This window comes from Scomber japonicus, chromosome 18 (assembly GCF_027409825.1).
Source record: "Scomber japonicus isolate fScoJap1 chromosome 18, fScoJap1.pri, whole genome shotgun sequence".
Taxonomy (NCBI): Eukaryota; Metazoa; Chordata; class Actinopteri; order Scombriformes; family Scombridae; genus Scomber; species Scomber japonicus.
The window spans coordinates 7,387,918-7,410,468 of NC_070595.1; the positions used below are offsets into that span (position 1 = coordinate 7,387,918).

At 39.2% G+C, this 22,551-nt stretch overlaps 1 protein-coding gene across 2 annotated transcripts; it reads left to right on the plus strand.

Annotated features, from left to right (window-relative positions):
• Positions 1-222: 222 nt before the first annotated feature.
• LOC128378963 (histone acetyltransferase KAT7-like) lies at positions 223-17,095 on the plus strand. 2 transcript variants are annotated; one of them, XM_053338552.1, is made up of 15 exons: positions 223-382; positions 2,107-2,251; positions 4,242-4,463; positions 6,096-6,377; positions 6,930-7,012; positions 7,507-7,593; positions 8,841-8,939; positions 9,070-9,180; positions 10,621-10,812; positions 12,071-12,160; positions 12,342-12,482; positions 13,280-13,373; positions 13,518-13,664; positions 15,511-15,617; positions 15,733-17,095. In XM_053338552.1, exons 1-15 carry the CDS (start codon positions 368-370, stop codon positions 15,829-15,831), a joined length of 1,914 nt encoding a protein of 637 aa, XP_053194527.1. In that variant the 5' UTR covers positions 223-367; the 3' UTR covers positions 15,832-17,095. The 2 variants fall into 2 exon arrangements, with proteins under 2 accessions (XP_053194527.1, XP_053194526.1); XM_053338551.1 differs by lacking the exon at positions 223-382 and adding an exon at positions 1,931-2,020.
• The last annotated feature ends 5,456 nt before the right edge of the window (positions 17,096-22,551 follow it).

The following is a 22,551-nucleotide window of genomic DNA, read 5'->3' on the forward strand; positions in this document are numbered from 1 at the left end:
CTGAAAATTAACCATACAATGAAGAAGTACCTCAACCCCATCAAATATATGCTGGTGCTTTTAATTAGCGGACAAGTTTTTAAAGAAATTGATTGAACTAACAAATCTGTCCTCCCTTGAATCTAGCTGAACGTTACGGCCACAATGGGTGTACCGTTATACCGTCTTCCCCACGGATGGATTTCGTCGACGTACCGAGCCGTTGGAGGAAGTGCGGAGAAATTGATGCGCCTTTTTTTAGCTGAGTTGGCTCATGCCAAAATACTGGCGATTTGTTGCTCATAATATTCATATATAACTTTGGAAAAAATTGCACCCAAAGTCCGGATAAATAACCGGAGAGAAGCGCACCGTCACATCTCTTAACATGCCCCGGAGAAAGGTAAGGTGAGGCGGACGGTGGACGGACGTTAGAGCAGCTCTAACACACAAACATAACGTCATGGCTAATGTTAGCTAATGTTAGGTCAAAATAAAACTCTGTGGGTAAAACTGTGACCGGCTGCGACTGAAATGTTTCAAATTATGACGTTAGTGTTTTTTTTAACGTGCGTTGAATGTGAATGTCGGTTGAATCACACAACTGAGCTGTCCTTATGTGTTGTTGCTGCGCTGGCTAATGTTAATTGCTGAGTTGCAAGAATGTGTTGTTGTTTATCGTGTGTTTCGAATAAGAGGGGATTGGAAATGTGCGTTTTGCTACTTATTGGTCAGATTTGTTCCCGCTGGATGTAGGACAGTGAGATGCTGACCTCTGTTGTCGTCCCTAACGGCAGCTGTAAGTTAGCGGGTAGAAAAGGAACAGGCTGTTCTTTGGGTCCGAGGATGGAGCGAAGGGTCCGCACCAAAACAACGCGGCTATTGGACAGGATCGGGGAGAGCTTTGCGTTCATTGGTTTGGCTTGTTTAAACCCCTCCTGCTCTGGAATTTCATTGGCTGTATGCAAATTAAGTGCTCCGCTTCGTGTTGTGTACTTGTCAAATATGCTTAATGTGCGCTAGTTGTCCTGTTCTTCCTATTTATTTGTATTAGCGTCTTTAAATGCTCTTAAAAAGTAATTCATTTTAATTTGTAAACGTAAAAGAAGTAGCTATAGCAATATTTCATTAGGCCTATTATATTGCAAAAACATCATTTGTATCTGTATGTAGCTGAAATATCATTTTAATTCCAGGTGTCACTTTTATTGGTTTTCTTTCTTTGTTATATTGATTTTCTTCATGTCTGTCGTGTTTATTTCATTTAATTATTTATTTATTTATTTATTTATTTATTTACATATCCTGTACCCCGTATTCCCAAAATTAAAGTTAGGGGAAAAGAGGATTGGAAATCAACACAATGGAGTAATACTTATAAGCTGATGTAGAAAAAGAAATATAATATATAATTGTGGTAAACATATTAGATTGTCTAATTTCTATTAATAATTTTACCTTATATAGTAGTGACTCCTATACATTGTATATATGCATATATATATATATATATATATATATATATATATAATATATATTACGTTTGGGTTACTATTTGAGAGGAGGAAGGGGCCACCCCAACATGTTATTCCTGAAATGCAAATGTCATGTTATGTGCTTGAGCCCCCTGTACCCCACCCCCACCCTGGATTTTGGTCGCTACAGAGGTGGAGGAAGAATCCCCTCATTCATTCCGTGAGGCAGGCAGTTTGGCAGCATGCAATGTCGACAAATGTTGCTCCTTTTTATGGCATAACATCTTGTTGGAACATTTAAGGGGCATTTCATGAGTTTCAGTCCATTATTTTACTGAGGTTTTTAAAGGCGCTCCTGGCAGCAGCGTTCAAAGCTAAGACAACAAACGTGCACCTATGTGACAATTGGTGCGGACAGACTCACACAAGCAGCTGGCTTTGTTTGTGGTGATGCCGATTAGGTGTATTTTTATTTAGGGCTAGTTATTGACAAGTCTATCGTGAGGAGATGTGGAGGGGGTGATAGTCCTCCCCTAAATATGGGATCTTTGTTGGATTATCCGCTGGTAAAAAATAAAAAAAACCCACAAAATCTTCACTAAAGTCACTTTCATGTATTCATTTCAAACTAACGTGTTGTTGTTGTTTCCAGAGGACTGCAGGTAGCAGCTCGGACGGGACGGAGGACTCGGATTTCTCCGCCGACCTCGAGCCCACCGAAACCTCCGAGAGCGCGCACAGGCGCAGCAGCACGCGCCTGACTCGCGCGTCACTGCGCCTCAGCCAGAGCTCACAAGGTAAAGACATAGCTCATGTGTTACAGGAATTAGACTACACACATTCACATAAACCAATTGTACAGCCAGTGTGTCTTACTGAGGTCATAAAGTAGAAAGTTCTGGATGAGAAATGATTGAAATGATCCAATATGAAGGATTTTAATTGGCTAAAAGGGAATAGTATCAGTATGTTAGTGTCTCACTTATCTCAAAATACAAATTACAGCTAGGCAGTTTAGACATTTGTTGCACAGAAGTAATAACTAGGGCTCACTTGAAGATTTTACATTTTCCTCAAACTCACTTTCACTGCATTATAAAATAATCATTATGTCTGCCAATGAAAATAGAGGTTTGATTGGCCTGTAAACTCTTTAGCTTGTTTTAGTGCCATCAAAGGAGCGCTTCAAGTTTGGCTGAACTGTCTGTTTACCTGCTCAGTGTAACATTCAACTAAGCTATAATTAGGCCTCGAAGGAGTTAAAGTAAAAGATCCATAATTTGCTACAGTTTATCAAAGTGACACCCCTGCAGTACGGTTGAATGAGCCTTTTATTTATTTATTCAAGTTATAACATATCAGAGGATTAACTGCAGTGTAATGAGCAGTGTATTATGACTAGTTTATTGTATCATCACCAGTACACCACCAGTGTACTTCAGAAGTTTAGGAAACCTCTTTGACCTCATATCTTGCACCAAACTTGAAAAAGTTAGAGCTGTTATTTTCTTGACATTTCCCTTGTTGGTATAATTAAACCTATTTATCATAGTGCAGTTTTGCTTTCTGCCTTTCACCTGTAATGAACTTAAGTGGCCTTTTTAAATTCTTACTTTTTCTCCTTACACATTAAATCATGCCGTGTAATTTCATTTACATGCATCATTTGGATTATGAAAAATGTTTTCATTCAGAAACCACAAGAGACTTCAACCCCCCCCCCTTCACTTCAACATTTCATCAGTAGCTATTATACGTGGGCATCCATAAAACACCAATGAGTTCAGACAGCCTGACCTCCCCCCACCACAGACACACTAACTCTACTCCCACCCCCTGTGTGACCTCTTTCTGTGGCTGCCAAAGGGGATTTACAACAGAGGAAGAAAGACTGACACTGTTTTCCTCCGCTTTCTCTGACTGAGAGTCCTGTCCTCATACAGGCTTAGGAACAACATAAAGCAACAAAAAACTTTCCTCAGGTACTAAAAACCCTTTGAGGAACTCCTCGTCCTGCGTTTCCATCGGAGGGATCAGGGTCTAAATTAATTTGAAAGGATAAAGGCTAGTTTGCTCCAGATAGAAGTGGATTCAGAGGTTCAGTCTTCTCTCTGTGGACGGATTAATCTCTTTTTAACGATTGAGGCTGTCGGAAACAAGTCACTTTATCCTCTTCTTACCATGTTTGATTGGAGCTGCTCAGTCACAAAATTGCTTAATTTAACAAAAAACTTGTCTAGAATTTGGAAAACTTTTAATGTGACTGTCCGGTACATTTTCTCAGGAGTTTCCATGTAAACAACCAGGTAGGTCTGCTTTATTAATTAATCAAGAAAACAGAACCAAATAGCTTGTTGCTCTGAGCAACAGCCTGAAAGCTGAAGATCTTTCATTTACTATCACATGGTGAAAGACCAGCAGCAAATACTCGCAATATAGAAGCTGAAACTCTGAAATATTTGGCATTTTTGCTCGATTTTTGTCTCTGTTGATATACAAATCCATTAATTGACTTTATTCCAGCAAATCAAAATGTTCTTAATTTTTCTAAATGCTTAAAACACTTGAAAACTGCAGATAAGTAAAAGTGTGTTGATGTTTAATCAGTATGTTAATGTTGTGGTAGTTATTGAATGTTATTAGTTCTTAGAGAGCTGGACGCTGATGCATTTTATGAGGTCATATGGTGTGCATGGAAACCTTGCTTTGACATGTGACTGATAGCTGAGGGCAGCAGAGGACAGCGGTCTCAAAAAGGGCAATTCCTTAATTCCTCTTTTCTTCTAGATCACTGCAGCTCAGCACGGAGCAGTTCCCCTCCAGCTGCGGGTCCTGACGAAGGCCTGGATTCAGCAGCAGAGTCGGCGGCGGCGACAGCAGCAGTGGCAGCATCCGTCTTCTCCTCCGGGCGCAGGGTGACACGCAGCCAGCAGGGGGCGACAAACGCTGCGGCAAAAAAATACCCACTGCGCCAGAGCAGGTCGTCGGGCTCAGACACCGAAGCTAATGGTGAGAGCGGCGGGGAAGTTAATATGTTTCCTGCATGTTGTAGGATATGATATGTATACATTTTTATTACATGTGTTCATGCATCTGCTCTTAGTTGTAGGAGGAGGAGAGTGGGAGTAGAGGAACAAGAGAAAGAAGAGTAAAAAGAGGGAGAAAACTGAGGAGAGCGGCAACATTAGGGGAGGATGGAGGGAAAGGATGGAAGGGAGAATAAAAGAAAAGACTAATGAGGAGAGTAGGAAAGGAAACTGGGAGGACAGAAGGAGAGAAAAAAGAAAAGTAATGACATGAGGATGAAGTGGAGAGGAAGAGGGAGGAGTTTCGTTTCTTTCATTCATTCATTCATTCATTCATTCATTGTAGTGCCGTACATCTTGAGCCCTGCCTATGATCACCGCGTGTTCCTGAGTATAAAGAAGACAAATGTGTCTCCCTCTACATCCTGGACTTGTGTTTTTTTTTCTCTAGGATGAATGAATCACCTCACACAGACCTGCAGCTGTTATTTAACTTCAGACACTGTAGAGGTGATGATCTGTATCCATTAAAAGCAGATATAATCTACACTTAGATTGATCGCTTATTAAATTCTATCACGTCCAACCTCAATACTTGAATCATATATATCAAAGAGTAAAGTCATATTTCTGTTGAAGCACTGATGCAGAATTATCCCTGCGGAGGAATCAGCGTGTTGCTTGAGGAGGCTTCATCAGTCCGTCTCAGTTTATCAAGACCAACAACTGTGATCACAATATTTAAAGATCCCCCGCAGCCATTATTTAAGATGATTCAATGCTTCTTTTTTCCTTCTTCAAACAAAACAGAAAACTTCATTTGTTTCTGTCTGCAGGATATCTCTGTCAAGTCCGTCCGCCTTCATATCTTAACTGGTATTCCCAATACTGTTGCCACGCTTTTGATGTGCAACACAAAGAAACTGTTCAGCGTTGGCAGAGTTTTAAACCACCAGATTTCATCAAAAGCTCAAGAAGAGGGGAGAAATAGGAGAAAGGAAAAAGAAAAGGGGAGCAGTATGTCATTGTATCCATTCAGCAGCCAGCCCCCTCTCAGAGCACCGGTGCTGCAGTAACATCCCTCTTTACTATTGGATTTCTGTGCTGGCAGCCATTGCTGGAGGCTGTACTGCTGCCTATAGAGATTTCCCCTTAAGATAAACTTGTGGGAATAGAAGAGCAACTTATTGTTATTACATGAAAAGCTGTTTTAATATATGTTTGATTATCAAGGTTTGTTAATAATAGATACTGATCTTTTTTAATAGTGTTTTTCTGTTGTTAAGCCCACAGCAGCTGTATGTATGTTCCTCTCACTGTGCTGTGCCTTCATAGTATTACATTATTAAAGAGCCTGTGCTGTTTGTGCTGAGGTGTTGCACAGAGACACAAAACAGAGCGCACTTTATTTGTCTGTAGTTGAACAGGAAAGTAAGGGAAGGAAGTCACAGTCTCTTTCAAAATAAAGGTCATGTGTGAAATAGTTGTCATTTTCAGTTTAAAAGCTTTACTGTCACATTTCACTGCACCACTGATTGATAAATGAGATGTAAGTCTACACACAGCATTCTTGTGATTCCTCCTTGTCATTTCCTTTGTCCTGACGGCTCAGCAGACGTGAAGCAGGCGGCGGACCGGGACGAGACCCCCCCTCGCACTCCGACTGGCAACGCCCCCTCCTCGGAGTCAGACATCGAGGTTTCCAGCCCCAGCAATGACCTCGTGTCGTCGAGCAACGATATCGTAGTTTCCCAAGAGGAGGACGAGAGATTGGCCAAGGAGCTGTCACTCAAAGAAGCCGCCGCCCACGACCTCTCCCACCGACCCAAACGACGACGCTTCCACGAGAGCTACAACTTCAACATGAAGTGTCCCACCCCAGGGTGCAACTCACTGGGTGAGAGCACCACCTACTACTGCTACGAGATCACATGTCTCTATCTGTCTCTCTTTTTCTCTCTCTCTCTCTTTCTTTCTTTCTTTCTTTCTTTCTGTCTTTTGCTTCTTTATTTCTTTATCACTTTTTTCTTTCTTCTCTTTTTCTTCTGTCTACTTTCTTTTTACTATATTTTTTGTGTCAACCTTTTTCTTTTGATTCTTTCTTTCCTTGTTTCTCTCTTTTTCTTCTACTTTATTTTTTCTTTATTTCTTATTTTCACTCTTTTCTTGTGTTTCTTTCTTTCTCAATCTTTCTTTCTGTCTTTTTAATTTTTTCTTTCTTCTCACTTTTTCACTCTTCATTTTCATTCTTTCTTTCTTTCTTTCTTTCTTTCTCAATCTTTCTTTTTCTGTCTTTTTTCTTTCTTTATTTCCCACTCTTTCTTTCTCTGTCTTTCTTTCTTTCTCTGTTTTTTTTTTATTCCTAACTTTCTTTCTTTTTATGTCTTCCTTATTCTTTCTTTCTTTTTCTTCCTTTCTCACTGTTTCTTTTCTTTTCTTTCTTTCTCAGGTCATCTAACAGGAAGGCATGAGAGACATTTCTCCATATCAGGATGTCCTCTCTACCACAATCTCTCTGCAGATGAATGCAAGGTACTAACTCTCACACACACACACACACACACACACACACACACACACAGCTGTACCAACTGAGTGTGAAACAGAAACATTCCCCAGCGGCAACTATCACCATTTCATTTGTTGCCTGATTCTCTTTTTTCCTTCATTTCATTTTGTTATATTTTTCTGACACTTCTCCACATTGAAATAGGAATATGTTGCATTTTTCCTTCATTTCTTCTTCAAACCATCTTTTTTGACATTACTCATTAAACCAGTAGCTGTGCTAAGTAAATGCTCACAATACAAACTGAGCCATTCTAGACAGTCAAACTGTGTTTCCTCTGCGGGAACATCTCACCCATCACACTGTGGATGAAAGTGAAAGAAAACCAACAGAGTTCCATTGAAATTGACAAGCTGCGAAGCCTCCAGGAAGACGGAGGTGTGTGGGGTGGGGGTTTGTTGGGGGGGGGGGGCTGGCTGTGAGTGGTCGGTGGTAGACGGTGTTGATGTTTTGTCAGGGCAAGGCAACGACGCGCGAAAAACAGACCGAGGAAAGGACGCTGTCACACCGCCAGGACGAGAACAGACACTCCACCAGAAACCAGGTAACACACACACAGATGTAAACAGCATACATGTTCACACCTGCAACAGACACACACACACACACACACACACACACACACACACACACACACACACACAAATATATATATACACTGTCTTTCTGTGCGATTACAAAGTAAATGAACTCTTTATCAACTGAGCTGAGCGTCCAGGTGAAGGCTGTGACCCTTCCTGGATTTCACCTGTCTGATTTACTTTATCATGGACTGATGGTGTGTGTGTGTGGGTGTGTGGAGGGGAATCCCTATACACTGCATCATAACTCCCAAAGGATAGGATATTTTTTAAAGTCTTGTCTTTTTGCCACTAAATTCTAACTTTACATCACTGTCTCTCTACTGTGGCAAATTAAAATGACTCATTTTTGGAAGCTGATTTTCCTCAAGAGGCATTGCAGCATTTGATTGTAATCATAAGTGCTGTTGACGACTTTAAAAGCATGTAGAGTCAACATTAAGATCCCTGTCACACCTCCAATTTTTTGGAGAAATCTTATTTGTCTCTTACTCAGACTACAGACGCCATTTATGATCTACCATTAAACTTTTCAAATGCATTCCTCAGTGTAGCAGCACTAAGAGCAAAGAGATGATAGTGATACAGATGTTCCTCCTCCTATTTTACAGTGTGTTGGTCACCAGTGTTTGGGGACATTAAGTAACTAACTGCATTACAAAGTTCCTGCCATTAAAAAGTAACTAGTAACATTAGAGTATTACCTTCTGAGAAAAGTAACTCAGTACTTTTTTACCAAAAATGAAAACCCCTTTGTGATTCCTTTTAAATATAACGACTGTACCATCATTACACAGCCAAGTTTGGACCTTAATCTGTAAATCTAAAACTACATACAGGCTTTTCAATCACATCCCTACATCACTGCAATAGGTCAACAGGCACAACTTGTATGTTACTGTAATGTTCTTGCTCTTATTTCCTCCCACAAATTGAAAATAATGTGAATATTTCCACCAAAAAGGTAGCTACAGGTATAGATAACTTTTTTGAGTCACCATCAATAAAAATAATCCAAGTACTCTAATGTGTTATTTTGTAACGTGCTACCCCCTCAACACTGGTTATCACCACACATTTAAATGAAAAGTAGTGATCCAGTTTTTGTGCTCTACAGTTGTCACTCCTCTAAAAAGGAATGTTAGAGATCACATAAGCATCATCAGTGCACAATCTTCTGTGTTGTAAGTGTTTGTCTCTGTGCTCTCAGGCTCCGTCGGACCGCCAGCTGCGCTACAAGGAGAAGGTGACGGAGCTGAGGAGGAAGAGGAACTCTGGTCTAAATAAAGACCAGAAGGAAAAGTACATGGTAAGTGGGTGAGCTCTTAGTATAAATAGTAATAGTAATAAATAAAAAGACGCATCTACTCCTCCATATACGTTCTTCTCTCCATCTCACGCTTCCTATATTTAACTCCCCCCCCTCCCCTTTCCTTCAGGAGCACCGTCAGAGCCATGGGGCGAGCAGGGAGCCGCTGCTGGAGAACATCACCAGCGACTACGACCTCGAGCTGTTCAGGAAAGCGCAGGCACGTGCTTCGGATGACCTTGTAAGAGAGAAAACTCATCATCATCCTCCTCCTTTTACTCTTTTCTCCCCCTCCCTTTTATTTATTTATTTATTTTTACCCCACTTCCTTCTTGCTACTTTTCTGCCTTCTTTCTTCTTTCTTCTTCTTCTCTGTTTCAGTCTGCAGACCCTCCTCTGCAGCCACTGGAGGAGTCTGAGATGTTCTTGGTAGTCTGGACGATCACTTTCTGTTATTTCTGTGTTTGGTGTTACATCGAGACTCATTTAATCTAGCGTACATTCAACAAAAAATGATTTAGTATAAGTTTGAACCTGTTCATTACAAACGGCTTGTACTTTTATATTAGTTTCAAGCTTGTCCAGCTATGATTGGTGTCTTTATTTCACCACAAAATAAAAGCTATATAGAAGGGACTTGGAATTTAACATTTTTACACTTTCTTTGTCAAAGTAATGCTATCATTACATTATTATGCAGCTTAAAGCACTATGTGATGGGAAAACCCTTCAACATCTTATGTGCTAGAGTCAACAGCTGAAAAAAAATGGCATTCACAGGTCAGATAATCAAACCCAGAACACAAACAAACATGCAAAAGGAAAATATCAACGGACGCTATTCGCCCGCCTCAATTATTGTTGCTATATCTGTCAAGCATCACATTTTCACAGCACACATGCAGATTGTAGTGGTAACACTGACACATTTACATGGTTCAGTAGACTTTTTAATGTTTCCAGCTGACTCACTGGAAGACTGGAACACTGTAAAAGGGGCTTAAAGGGTCGGCTGTGTAGGGTCGTCTATCTAAAGCAAATTTGGCCAGAGTGTAATTTCCTCAAACTAGAAAAATAGTGGGACAGATCAGCAAATATTACTCTATACTCTGATATATAAATGTCTTGGCTGCCCACACAGTGGACGTGTCAGTCTTATATAATACTGCTGTAGATAGTAATCAGCTTACAGCTTACATTAGAGCAGATAAACACACTGTTTAATCCGTTACTGATATCATTGAACACTGTTTCAACATGGAGAGAAATCACAGTCCTGCTGTGCTTAGTTACAGTCACCAAACACTGATTGGACAAGTTCCCTTTGGGAGGCGGGGTTTAGCGAGCAGTGGATAAAGTTTCCTCTTGCATTAAATGGTTCATTATTTGGCAATTAGCATTCCAAACAGCACTGTCAGTACCAATCTAAACACACATGCTATGTTGTTTCTTTTTTTTAATTAAAGTGACATTTATTCTGCCTGCATCTTTTTATTTTACATTTTGTGACTGGTGGCCTCCACTGAGGTTTATATGATCCTCTTCCTGTACTAACTGAAATCTTTTCCTTTTTTATATCCTCTCTTCCTCCTCCTCCTCCTTTCTCCCCTCTCCTCTTGTCTTTCTTTCCACTCTCTTCCCCCCCCAATCTTCCCCTCTCGTCCTGTCCTGGCCTGTACAGGAGAAGCTTCGTCTGTCCGGTCAGGTGTCGGAGGGCAGCAACATGATAAAGACCATCGTGTTTGGTCGCTACGAGCTGGACACATGGTACCACTCTCCGTACCCGGAGGAATACGCCCGCCTGGGGAGGCTGTACATGTGCGAGTTTTGCCTTAAATATATGAAGAGCCAGACTATTCTGCGCAGGCACATGGTAAGACAACTCTGTCAATCTTTGGAGGGATAAAAAAGCCCTTTCCATGCATTATGCAAACATGTAATGCAGGTCTGTTTGCTGGAGTAACTGTGCTTTTAATACACTAATATAAAAGGGGGTTAATACAATACAATACATTGCTGAACCTTTATTTCCCTTCTATAATTTCACCAGTTTATTTAGCTTCAAAGTGTCAGCATTACAAAGTGTCATTTGGTGTTGTCAGACCTTCAGATTGACTGTTTTTGGTGTTTATTGGACTCACAGCTCACATTTATGTCTCTGAAAAACCACACACAGCCTTGTAGCACTTCATCTTTAAGGGTATGGGTAAACTTTATTGATCCCCTTGGGGGGAATTCTAAATTGAGACAATAGTGTTCTTGTAATAAGTGATTTAAAATAAAATATACAAAAAACAATCTTTAAATACAATAAACAATCTCAGCCTGAGTCTTATTAGTGGGAGAAGGAAGTACTGGGAGCTGTGCTGTGTTGTAATTTTAAGTGCTGTTAAGGAGAAATCACTGGTACTTCATAGTGTGTAGCATCCATATTAATTTTCCCATCATTCCTCCAGTCTGCTGTTATACTGTACATGATTTAACATGACTCAGTGTGACTGACCTCAGTATTTAGAGCTGCATTAAAGAAATGCAAATCTGCACCAAACATAAAGTAATTCATGTTTTAACACTGTTATAGTCCCATTTAAATGATGATGATTCAATATGTTGGTATTTTAATGAAAGAAAAAACACTAAACACCATAAAATAGTCATTGCATCGGGGGCGGTTAGGGTTCGGTTTGTGACACAGGTGCTTAAATGGCTCTGATCATAACTAAACCTCTCAGTGATGTCACAGCATCAAAGTGGAAATGGACTGTGGCATACAGACGTCTAACTCTAACCTCACTATCTCAACACCTGAGGCCATTCATTATTTTATTCCTGGACCTTTCAGACTCTATTTTGATAGACTGTATATCTTCACCTCTCTATAATACAGTTCCTAAAGCTTCTATTTATCAGTGAGAGAAGTGAGATGGTCTTTTCTACCAGACTGGTTCCTCTGCTGAACTGACAATAAAAATAGATGTATGGCCACAACACAGTTTATGAGATGAAGTATTGAAAAGAGAATTAGTAGAATAAGACTTGGTCCAGAAAGACCGCTACGTGAAATGTGTGACTTGACTAATGCAGACAAACCTCTGCTGTGCTCCCCTCTTGTCTATCTCTATTGCATGAAGGCCAAGTGTGTGTGGAAGCATCCTCCAGGTGACGAGATCTACAGGAAGGGGAACATCTCTGTGTTTGAGGTGGACGGGAAAAAGAACAAGGTGAGACAACTCTTCCTGACTTTCACTCAGAAGGTCCAGGAAACAGAGGGTCAACTATCCTGGTAGGTTTCGTAGCAGCACTTCATTAGTCTGATGTATGACCTGATGTCTCAAGATCTCTGTCCACAAATTGGGTTTATATATATAAAAAAATAATATCTGTGATGTTTTTTTCTCCCAGATTTACTGTCAGAACTTGTGTCTGCTGGCGAAACTCTTCCTGGACCACAAGACTTTGTATTACGACGTGGAACCTTTCCTCTTCTACGTCATGACCGAAGCAGACAACACGGGCTGCCATCTGGTCGGATACTTCTCCAAGGTCAACCAATCACACCATAGATTTTTTTTTTTTTTTCAGATGTAGATTTGAAAGTAAATCGGCCACAAAATTGATTTGCTAGTTTTAGATTGTACAGAGTCTAGAGCAGGTCTGCCCAGTACGTCAATGGCCGTTCACCAGTCGATCGCAAAGCCTATACTGGTATATTGCGTAAATTGTAAATTGAAAAGAAATGGTCTAGTCTAGGGAGCAAAGGGAAGGGAATGAACGGTCAAGGAGAATGAGAGAGCTACAAACAGCTAACGCTACACACCTGCTGGAACTACAAACTATTTTACATCCATAAAAACAGTGAAAATAAGTTTTGAGACTGCTTATATGACTCCTTTGTGATTCAGCGCTGACTGTTAAACCATCAGCGCAACATTTATTTTCTGTAAAGAACCCCGAGTGGGCATTATTATTATAGTAATGCCTAACGCTTAAACGGCAACTATGCTATTAAAGCTGTTGTTATTGAGCCCACTCGCAATTTGGGATTTCCTTTTTTTTTTCTTTTTTTTGGTTGGTATATCATTTATAGCTGGTCAAAATTAAAAGGAGCCTACAAGCTAAAACAGTGTGGGCAGCCCTGGGGTAGAGCAAATGGGACGTCTTTTGAAAGAGAAGTGACTATAGATGAAGTTAAAAAGCTAAAAGGACTTAGAATAAACCTGCTGCCAGTGTGAATATCAGCTCAAACTAATAGTCATGTAAAAATGATGACAAGATGTTAGTACTTATAAAGTAAATCTCAGTCAGACCTTCATATTTATGTATTTATTGCTGTTTTGCAGGAGAAGAACTCTTTCCTGAACTACAACGTGTCCTGCATCCTCACCATGCCGCAGTACATGAGACAGGGCTACGGCAAGATGCTTATAGACTTCAGTGAGTACAGATATCCTGTGTGTGTGTGTGTGTGTGTGTGTGTGTGTGTGTGTGTGTGTTTGTGTGTGTGTGTGTGTGTGTGTGTGTGTCATTTTTTTAGCGGGGTGACAATATAAAGCTCGATTCGATCTTTTTATCTTTCAGGTTACCTTTTGTCGAAGGTGGAGGAGAAGGTGGGCTCACCTGAGCGGCCCCTGTCTGACCTGGGCCTTATCAGCTACCGTAGTTACTGGAAGGAGGTGCTGCTGCGCTACCTGAACAACTTTCAGGGGAAGGAGATCTCCATAAAAGGTCAGAACTGGGTCACGCACTCTCCGGGAAAAAAAATAAAATACTGGAGAGAAGAGACAGGATCAGACATTTCCTCTGAGAGCATTTTGTGTGTTAACGTGTGCACGCATGCGTTCATGTGTGTGTGTGAATCAGAGAGAGATGAGGCCACACCGAGTCAGTGTTCAGGTGACAAATGAAGGTGGATGCACGCGAGACTTCAGCTGCAGAGTCTTCCAAAAATAAATAAATAAATAGAGTGAGGGAACATCCTGCTTAGTACATCTGTTTTGTTCTGCTTGAGAAGAATTCAGCCTCTTCTTACTTTGATGAATAAAAAGAAACATGACTAAGAGTCTCCAGCACTGCTTTAGACATACCTGAGTTTTTGTGCTTGTTTTACAACTCTTCACAAATAACTCAGACTCACTCCAATTCAATCTTTTTGTCCTCATGGGATAAAGAAGTCCAAAGCAAAAGCATCAAATAATAGATGATCATCATCAGTGTTAGACAGCAAACTTGACAATGAGACAAAACAGAGAATGGTTCTGTAATAACACACTGTACCCTCAAGTCCAAGCTTCTTTCTCTCCTTTTCTTTCAAGTTTGTGTTTTTTTTTTTTTTAACTTTCTCTTTTTAAAATGTCTGCACTTTACTTAGAGTTTAATGAGATGTTTTCAACTTGCAGAGAGTAATACAAATGACTTCTCAATCACCCCAGTAGGCATTCGAAATGTAATGAAATGTGCTGTTAGAGATCAGCAAATGCATGATGTCATACAAAGAGGGTTTTGTTATTATTTCAAAGTATTTTGATTAGCTGTGACTATACTAGCGTGATTGCACATTTCATAAAAAAGCCCTTTCTTTGTTAACAGTGGGTTTCAGTTTGATCGAGCGGCACAAACACAACCATGATGCACTTCTTTTCTTTAATTTCAGACTTTCTTTAATTGTTTGATGTTACTGTGAATAATTGAGTTCACAGAGACATAATGCGGGTTGGAATCTTCACTATCCTAAAATGACTGAATGCAGCAGTTCAGCCATTCATTCATGTTGAACCACAGAAAATAGCTCAATACATTGTTTTTGCATGAAGCACGTAACACATTAACATCCTTGAGTTTACAACAAAGTGGTGAATCAACAGACCGGCATTTTACAGTCCTGGTCAAGATAGCAGCATCAGGATAACTACTTTTGTTGGACGATATTTTGTCTCAGAAATAATCGCGATAAACGATATTATTGTTAATATATTTCAATGGGGCGACTACCTCGGACCAATATGCATGGATACAATGACTTGTGGTGCTCATCGTGGTATCTACATGTATATAACTATGGAAGGAAACATATTGACACATTGCACCACCTAGGCTTGTCACGATAACTATTTTTGTTGAACGATATATTGTCTCAGAAATAATCGCGATAAACGATATTATTGTCATTTGAAGATTTGAAGACCACTGATATAATGATAATATAATAGTATAATAATGTGAGGGGGATGGGTGGTGGGATTGGAGAGTGGGTGCTAAGTTTCTGTAAAAACACAGACTGTCATTATGGGTCAGGACAATTATTTACCTTTAATTCCATATAAGCGGTCCACTCAGGATGTGCACAGTGAGGAATGGAGGACACTACTTCCTTAGCCAATGTGATATGAATAGCCTCTTAGCTGCTAATGTGTGGTAGTATTGAGGTAAAAAAATAATCACGGTCATGTCCGTGTATCATACGATAAGTATATAGACGATGATGATGTTGATATTTACGTCACTGTACGATAAGTCGATAACGTAATTATTGTGACAGGCCTATGCTGATCTCATCCCACTCTCCTATTCACAGAGATCAGTCAGGAGACAGCGGTGAACCCGGTGGATATTGTCAGCACACTGCAGTCCCTCCAGATGCTCAAATACTGGAAGGGAAAGCACCTGGTTTTAAAGAGACAGGTAAGAAACAAAAGGAATTCACTTTCCTTTATGCTGCTCATTCCATTTTAGTAGAAAATTCTTCTAATTTTTCTCTAGTGAAGCCAAGTAAGGTGCGTTTTTTTTCTTCCTGTAGGACCTTATCGACGACTGGAAAGCCAAGGAGACCAAGCGTGGCAACAGCAAGACCATCGACCCCACAGCCTTAAAATGGACACCGCCTAAAGGGACGTAGAGGAGCTTCCGTTCACACTCCAAACACACAAAACACACACAGACACACACAGACAGATCCTCCTCTGCACACTGGCATGTTCACAGTTCCTGAGCTTAAACCCTCTCTCTCTCACACACACAAACACACTGTCATATGAAACGCTTTCAACAGCTACTGCACATCCAGCCACTCACAGAGTCAGGTGATACTCCGGGTTCAGCAGTCACTGTCTGAGAAAATCTACGTGAATCTAGACCTACGTTTTGTGGGAAATTTGAGCAAGCTGCAGTCTGAGTTGCCATCGAGGGATTAGGAAGGCTTCATACTGAAATGAATACTTGAAATGATAACATATATAAGACCAGGACCTATGAAAAGTAGCTATGAATCCAAGAAAATGCTCAGAAACATGTGGAAAAAGCTTTATTGTGGCTACAGATATCTTAAAGTTAACGGTAAGAAGGGTTATTTAGATATAGTTGAGACAATAAGCAATCTTTTTAAAGACATATTTCATATTTATCTTTTTACAACACTGGCTATAACTCTTTTAAATTACAGTCATATATTGCATGGACTTTTCAGATTATTCTCCTTTTTCCATGTTGTGTTTCTCTGCTGTTTTCCTTTCACTGAGAACAGAGAGAGAGAAAAAAGAATGAGTAGAATACTAGATTTCCTTTTGTCTCAGCGCTACTGTCCTTTAACATCTGTTTAAACATCAGCTCAGATGACGGGTGCACATGACAACACATGCACTACTGCCCTGGAATAACGAGGTTTACAATTCAGACAAGCCGATTATCATCAGTCACGTTGAGATTTTACATTTTCATTTTCAGGCTCATGTTCTTTCATGAAGTCCAACGAAGATGAAATGATACTCACAGCAGCCAGTGATGTCAAACTACGTAGGATCACAGACAATATCTCTTCGACCTGAAACCAGTTGTGCATTGTTAGCGCACTTCATTAGTACAGAGCACCAGACGCGCTCGCTAATCCAATCTGCGACAGCCGGTATTGAACCTGCGCTGCCTTTTCATTCACTTCTCCGGACAGTCAACACAATGCAGGTTGGCATCACGTTGACTCTCAAAACGCATTTTGGCAGACACTGACCAGCTGGCTGTAATTAAACAGGACGTGGCTCGGGCTCCAAAACGCATAAACATTCTAAGAATAGGACCTCTGACCTCGATTAAGCTCCCTGGTCACATGATAAAAGTCAGAGTTCCTACACAGACTGAGAAAAAAGCTGAAAATGAATTTGAGAGTTGAAAAGATAACAGTAATAACCATGAATATAATATTAACGCCCAACTAGTAACTGTAAGAACTCATTCACCTGTCAAATTTGCTCTCATGTTGTCATTTTACATATTGTTAGAAATAATAAATATTTATAAATATTTCTTTTTTTAATGTTAGTTATATAAATGACCCTTAAAGAATGTCGAAGAGGAGTTTCACTTCTCTTAAGCAGCTGTAGCTTGCAAAATGAGCTGAATGCTAAAGCTCAGTTGAAGGTGCAGTGTGTAGAATTTAGTGCCATCAAGTGGTGAGGTTGAAAATTGCAACCAGTCCAATACGCCACCCCAATGGCAATGACAGCGAAAGTCACAAAAAACGCAAAAGGCCCTCTCTAGAGCCAATGTTTGGTTTGTCCGTTCTGGGATACTGTATAAAGGGCTCATTCTAAGGTAATGATAACAATGATTCTTATTTTTTAGTTATTAACACACTTTAAAATCTAGTTATAGATATAATATATACTATTTCTGCTAGGTATATTCCAATAGATGCCACTAAATTCTACAAGATGCACCTTTAAATTCCTGACTCCCTGATGTGACTCCGGTCTGGACCTGTGAAAAGCATCACGTGACATTATTTGGTTTGTTTACTGTATGATTTCAAGAATTCAGCAGCTGAAAAGATAATTTTTTTGATGAACACTGACTGTGACTGCTTGAACCCGGATCTAATCAGTCCCTCAGCTTTTCTCTCATGCAACAAATCTCCAGTAACACACATCTCCAGTATTTAAACCATCTCTCACTAGTCGGTCAGTTAGCCAGGAAACTATAGCTGCCATTGGCCATGTTTGGACTGTGCTATGTTTGGCTTTTTTTTTTTAGCTTGTATTTTAAAGAGGGCTGTGTTACTTCATGTCTACGTGAGAAGAGGGGAGCCTACAAACATGTTGTTCTGTCTGTTATTTTTGTTAAAGTTCTCAATGATATTTTATACTTTTTCTACCTCTAAGGTTTTACCACTGTATAAAAAAAACAAGCTAGAATGGCCCGTTTAAGCTTCTTTGTTTTCCTTTTTATCCCGTGTGTGTTAATATGTGAAAATATGTAGATGTGCAAAGCATTTTTTGTTGTTGTTTTTTTTTTTTTTTTTTTTACTAGAATTTTCTAAAATACACTATTTATATTCTTAAAAAAAACATGTTTACTGTGTAGGAACGTAAAAAGACAGTCTGGTATAGGAATGTCTACTTTATAGGACTGGCTTCCATGTGAATATAAATATTTATCTGAAAATTGTATGTAGATTTGAATGTGTGGAAGCTCTCTAAAGGTACAGGAGGGAGAATCTGAGGCACATACACACACACTCACACAAATACCACCAACAGAAGTTATTTACATTTCAGAAGTATATCTCCTGTTATCAAAAGTCAAAACATGTGAGTGTAACACATTGTCACTGCTTGTTACCAACATAAGCGCCGCTCCAAGCAGTTAGGACAATATAAGCACAAACTGTTGGTGCACCACCCTAAACGTGGTCGGCAGCATTATATTTTGTTCTTCATAGTCCACTGTGATTGATTTATTTTTATGACAATCTCCATATTTATAGTTATTTGATCAACATGTTGATTTTGTAACCATATTTCTCAAAGCACTTGTTGGACATTTTTCGGAAAATAAGCTTATTTGCTTTCTCAGCGAGCATTAGATGAGAAGATTGATACCTTTCTCATGTCAGTACAGTAATTATGAAGCTACAGATAGAAGCTGGCTAGCTTAGCATAGCTTAGCACAAAGACTGGAAATGGAGGGAAACGTTAAGTTTTGTACAAATTAATCAAACAAGATTCAACGTGTTAAATTGCGAGCTTTAGAAGTGCTGCTAGGCTTTTTGTCCCTTTCCAGTTTTTATGCTAAGCTAGGCTAACAAGCTGCTGCCTGTCCCTTCATATTTACCACATCATTAACAATCTTCTCATTTATTATTGTATTGTACTTCTCACAAACGATCCCTTCAAACATTGTGCATAAGCTTAGACAGCAGTTGGCTGTGAAATTGGAGGTGTGTGGCCAACGGTGTCAGTTTGAATCAATTATTGTTAGTTTTCTAGCTTTAGCGTTACAGTTTCATTGTTTCTTTCACAAGGCTGAATATTTTTGACTATGGCTTCCCTCTTGTAGTAGAAATTGTTGCCTTTGAAGTTCATATGGTTGTGTGTTTTCATTTCTCATTTCTTTTTCTTTTTTTAAAGTGATGTCTTTATGGTTTGTGGATTCATTTATGTTTTACACGTTGCTATCCGTCTCTTTCTGTGGTTTCATTTCTTCTTTCGGGTCTTACAAGAGAGAGCTGATGAGTCACATCACTGACTGGCGGACTTAAAAATCAATACAAACCGTTTATGTATATGAAAGGACTACATTTATCCTTCTAGCACCTGTTAATAAACCGCTCTGAAATGTGCTACTGACAGAAATTACTCATGACGACGGTATTTTTTGCTCGTTCTCAAGTGCATTTACAGGAAAGTGCACTTATTTCATGAAGAACTTTCAGAGGAAAATCCTTAATACAACTCTTGATACAGATGTTCCACACATGACTGGGGGCACTATTTCTGTTTGGTTTCAGTGCCTCGGAATCAAAGGATGGGTTAGGGTTAACTTTTGTTTGTCAGGAACAGGCACATTGAAACCATAAATTACAACACTTTGTCAAAAAAAGACCCCTGGAATGTGTTGGACACCACAGATCCAACATATCTAACCATGTGAAAGTATCTGAAAGTGAGGCCTTTTTTTTTTTTTTTGTATAGAAACTTTTCTTTCTCATCCTGTTGTTCTTCACTGTGCCAGTGGCAGCTATAGATGGGCAGCTTCCGAGCACTTATTAACACTTCTGAATAGGATCGCAGTAACTTAGGGGAACGAGAGGCATCCCATCACCTTCCATTAGCCACCAGCGAGCTGTTATAGTACTGCAGCGCTTCAAGCTACCTGCTACCTAGTTAACAAATGCACACAAAGCAGCGACAAACAAAAGTAGCGTGGCATCTATATGTAGCTCAATTGTGCTTTTTGTACTTTGCTTCTTTCTCCTTTCTTTCCCTGCCTTCTCCAATAAATGCAAATGGTGACCCACCTGTTAAGCTTTGTCTGGTGTGATGTTTTTGTGATGTGTTACCCGGAGCAACATTATTAGAGTCCAGCAGAGGTAAAAGATTGTTTTAGTCTAGTCAGTTTCTGTAATTAACAAGGAGTAAATAGTTACAGAGAGAGATGTTGATCTGTCTCTCGTCTTCTTCTTAAGAGGAGAAATGTCTACAACTTATTCTTAGAGATTTCTAGCTTGGAGAGATTTTTACACTACACATATTCTGTTCTGGAAATATGTGGCCATACATTTATGTTAGGGAATTTTCCATAACTTACGTATCATACACTGGGTCAAACTAGGCCTTGAGGTCATTGTAAGACTGCACCAAATCTTAACTGTGAGACACTAGGTTGCTCCTTTTGGGGGAAGTGGGAGGTGCCTTGAGAATGTTGCTATGGCAGCAAGGTCAGAGATGTGCTTCCTGTTTCTGAATGAAGTAGAGGTAACTAGTCAGAGGTTGGGTATTGTGGAACCTGAGGAATGAAGGACAAGGTGGCTGAGCTGCGTTCTCAGACATTGCACATTCTTGCACCCTTTTGTGTTGAGTTGTAGACCAGTAGACTAAATTCTATATGCTGTAGATGTGTTGGATCTGACCATATATGGGGCTAGATTTTCTGCGGCAGAGCAAAAACTCCAGAATTGGAAAGAGTGTGTTGTAATTATTTTTTCATTCTCCTTGACATTGTCTCAACAACCCTTTTCAGTGTAAGACATCTTGGACTCTTGGACTTACCCACGCTACCTATACAACATGAAAATACTAATTCCTCCTGACATTCAAATTAAAAGACGTATAAAAGGTGAAATCAGAATTACGATAGGTAAATGTCTGAGGTCTGAATAACTTGCATATTCATATTTTGTGGACCCAGCATAAAAATTCTGCTTTGAATCTATTTTGAGAGACTATATTGAAGGATTATGGCAAAAATGTCTAAGTGGTGTAACCATAAAAAACACTAAATTCTCAATAAAACACCATATCAACTAATTTGGCATGATCTTATATTATAACTTTTTGTATTAAATAAAGGTAATGGAATATAATTGTTCTAAATATTACATTTTATCCAGGGAATCATGTCAATCAGGAACCATTTACATGTTTTTAAAGGATGTAATTATTAGTATAAGTCCACTTAAATACACTGTAGGTGGATAAAATATTTAATATTTATCATTCTTTTGTGGTTACACCATTTGACATTTTCAGGAGCATTCAGTCTTACTTTTGTAAAAAAAAAAAAAATTAAAAAAATGGTGCAAATGTTAAAAAAAAATACTAAATGTACATTTGAACAAACCTGATGCTGCTTTTAAAACTATTTTAACATATTTGTGAATTGCTCTTCTTGCCAACCCTTATTTGTCACTGAACCAGTCTTTCTACACTTCATGAAGAATCCTTCATAGACTTTAGTAAAAGTCACTTTTAACTTCTTTATGCAAAGCATCTAAACCAGGTTTTACTAAGATTTTTAAAAACTTTTAAGTAAAAGTAGACAAGCATTCAATGCAATGCATGCTGACCCAGTTCTTAGGGTCCATTCATGTGGTGTAACTAGACAAGTTACATGTGCATAAAGGACTCTAACAATAATGGTGGAGTGGAGATACTACAGTCCTCAAGTCATTTTTTGTCATTTCAGAAAGCTATGAAGTCAATTTTCTGATCAATTAAAAGGGATTTTTGATGGAAAAAGAGTTCAATCCATGCTTGCAGCTGCATAATAAGTAAATAAATAGAATAGGGGTGTGTCATGTAATGTTAAATATATATTGTATGTAGATTGTGTTGAATGGGCTAAACCATGCATCATGTAACCTTGATGTTTACGTATAATGTAGGAATTCTGGAAGTCTGCCAGAAAACTTTACAATAGAGAGGAATTAAGTTATAGAATATAATGCAAAAGCGTTCTTAACTGAAAACATGCTGCACTGTATATATATTTTGTATAATATGTAATCTATATATGTGATGTCTTTCAGAGCAAAAGCAAGTGCAAGACAACTATATGAGCAAAATAAATTTTATTCATTAATTTGCAACATTTTTCCATGACTGTTACCATGGAGATATATGAGCATGATTAGTCCCCCCACCCCACCCCCACCCCAACAAAGAAAGAAATCATGATTCTTAAATATATTAAATCAAATCAAAACAACACATTTTCTAGTTTAACAGCAGCATTCTTCACAGCCACAACACATAATGAAGACACACGTAGCTAATGTTATCAGCTTTAATTAATTTGGCACGAGATAAGAGAACTCCCTTGAAAGACATAAGGCGTACATGTTACATAG